Below are 2192 nucleotides of genomic sequence, written 5' to 3' on the forward strand. Positions count from 1 at the left end.
ATTACAGATGGGAAGCATAATTACCACCATTCACTATTATGACATTAACAGTTGTCAATATAGCATTTAAGTAAAGGCTAGCATAAGCTTACTGAACAGACTATGGAAATTTCCCCTCTCTATAAAAAGGGAATATAAAAATAAAGAATATATATTTACAATCAGATACACCTTATGTATGCTATATACAGTTAAGCTGATCAGGAAGCAAGTAGGCAGGTATAACTCTGCTTTTGAGGATAACATTTAAATAATGATAAAAAAAATTGCAATGTATAATTTTGGTATTGAAAAATAGCAAAATAATAGAATATAGCTAATCGCCATACCACATACATTTTAAAGAAAAACTTATTTTTATACAGTTTCATTTTTACATCCTGAGACGTCGAAGGCCATTAGCAATGTCAATCTACACAAAATTCAAAAGGAACTTAATGCTGTGAAACGGTACACTATCATGCTAACGAAGAGTGGAAGCGTAATAAAAACAAACACCAACCAAACGACCCTAAAATGCAGATATCCATTCATCAGAGTTAAGGAATTCCCAGACCAATTTGTTGACAACTTTTGGGTTGTCCTGCTGAACCCAGTGTGTTGCTCCTTCCACATACTTTACCCGGGCGAATACGCATTCCTCTGCTGCCCTGCGAAATGAAATGCAAAAGACTTTATTTCTCCATGAATATTGAGGTAGAACTTAAATAACATCTGTCTTAAAATCACCAATTGATAATTCTGACTCCTTTCTCAAATGTACGCACGCAGACACAAACATACACGCGTGCGTTAATAAAATTTTTAAGAAAATTTCACAATTTTAAGAAACAGCGGTACTTGATTACATACAGATCCGCTAGGCGTCTGTCAAGAGCCATGTCTTCGGTGCCCCAGACGATGAGGGTTGGCACCTTCACCTTCGGAATCTTCGTCGAATCATCAGCAAAATCAATATTACGATAATAGTTGATAGGAGGCGTCCAAGCTCCTGCGAAAAGATTAACACATCATGCAATTTATGACGCAGGTTTGTTTTTCCATGTCGAACTTGATACATAAGATTCCCCTACATTCCTTTCACGGTGAATAATAATAATGATAAAAAGAACATGTACACCACAACTCACCATCCTGAGAGAAATAATACTTGTAGGCCTCAATCACTTCATCAGGGTATTTATCCACGTCGTTCTTCGGGCCACGATACATCTGCGTCAGGACAGCAAGATCCTCAGCGCGAAATACGAGCTCGGGAATCCAAGGCATTTGGAAGAAGTAGATGTACCTGTGAAGATGATGTATATCGACATATCATTGCGTGAACTACAGGGGTTCATTCATTTCTTCAACCAGTTTATGCGGTTTATTTGAATTGTGAAACACTGGTTTGTGAATTGTATTATTTCCGTGATTTATCCTATGTTTTATACAATTCCTCGAGCCATCTGCAGGTACGAGTAAAAATTGTTTTCTTCTGTTATAAATGTATTAAGGATCGAGTTTAAAGAACCATTTAGAATATTACGCAAGTAATCGCATGGCTTCCTCTGCTGATTCGACTACAAGCTTGAGAAGAGATTAATATGGTCCCGTGATGACTTATGGAAATTTGCCTCACTTGATCGACCTCGCTCCTCAAGAAAACACTAAACTCACTGCCTGGAAACTGTTGCTAATTTTCCAAGCATGATAAGCCAAATGAAAGAGGTCCAGTAAGAAGATAATCCCATTTTCAAAGATATTTCTAATACTAACCAAGACATTCTGATCTGCTTGAAAGAGTTTCTTAAATGTTTGCCAAATACTCCAGGGTGCGGGCCGTTCATGCTGATGTGTCCCGTGAACAGGTCTGGATACTGGATTACGAGGCGCCATGCAAGCACCGCACCCCAGTCATGAGCCATTAAAATACACTTCTCCTTTCCTGAAAAAATAATAATCTTATCATCTTTCTTGACAAGTGACAAGGAAATGCTATGCAAATACATAAAACTGAATGAATCCTTTAATGTCAAACAGGACCATCCATCCACAATACAACAATCTACCTACCCAAAGCCCCTACGAGTTGCCTCAGATCCTCAATCATATTGTCGACTTGGTAGCTCGAGCGTCCAGGAGGTTTGTCCGAGGAGCCATAACCACGGAGGTCCACTGCAACTACCCTGTGAAACGCCGTGGGTCAACAG

General features: G+C 38.8%; 1 protein-coding gene across 1 annotated transcript in view; it reads right to left on the reverse strand.

Annotated features, from left to right (window-relative positions):
- Positions 1 to 2192, reverse strand: part of LOC119587800 (epoxide hydrolase 4-like) — a 7784-nt gene continuing 5592 nt past the window's right edge. The window contains exons 4-8 of the mRNA XM_037936498.1: positions 2056 to 2168; positions 1759 to 1927; positions 1131 to 1288; positions 853 to 991; positions 1 to 650 (exon numbers count right to left, since the gene is read on the reverse strand). Coding sequence (XP_037792426.1) covers positions 512 to 650; positions 853 to 991; positions 1131 to 1288; positions 1759 to 1927; positions 2056 to 2168 — 718 coding nt within the window. The 3' untranslated portion in view covers positions 1 to 511. The remainder of the gene's footprint in view (positions 651 to 852; positions 992 to 1130; positions 1289 to 1758; positions 1928 to 2055; positions 2169 to 2192) is intronic.

This window comes from Penaeus monodon, chromosome 23 (genome assembly GCF_015228065.2).
Source record: "Penaeus monodon isolate SGIC_2016 chromosome 23, NSTDA_Pmon_1, whole genome shotgun sequence".
NCBI lineage: Eukaryota > Metazoa > Arthropoda > Malacostraca > Decapoda > Penaeidae > Penaeus > Penaeus monodon.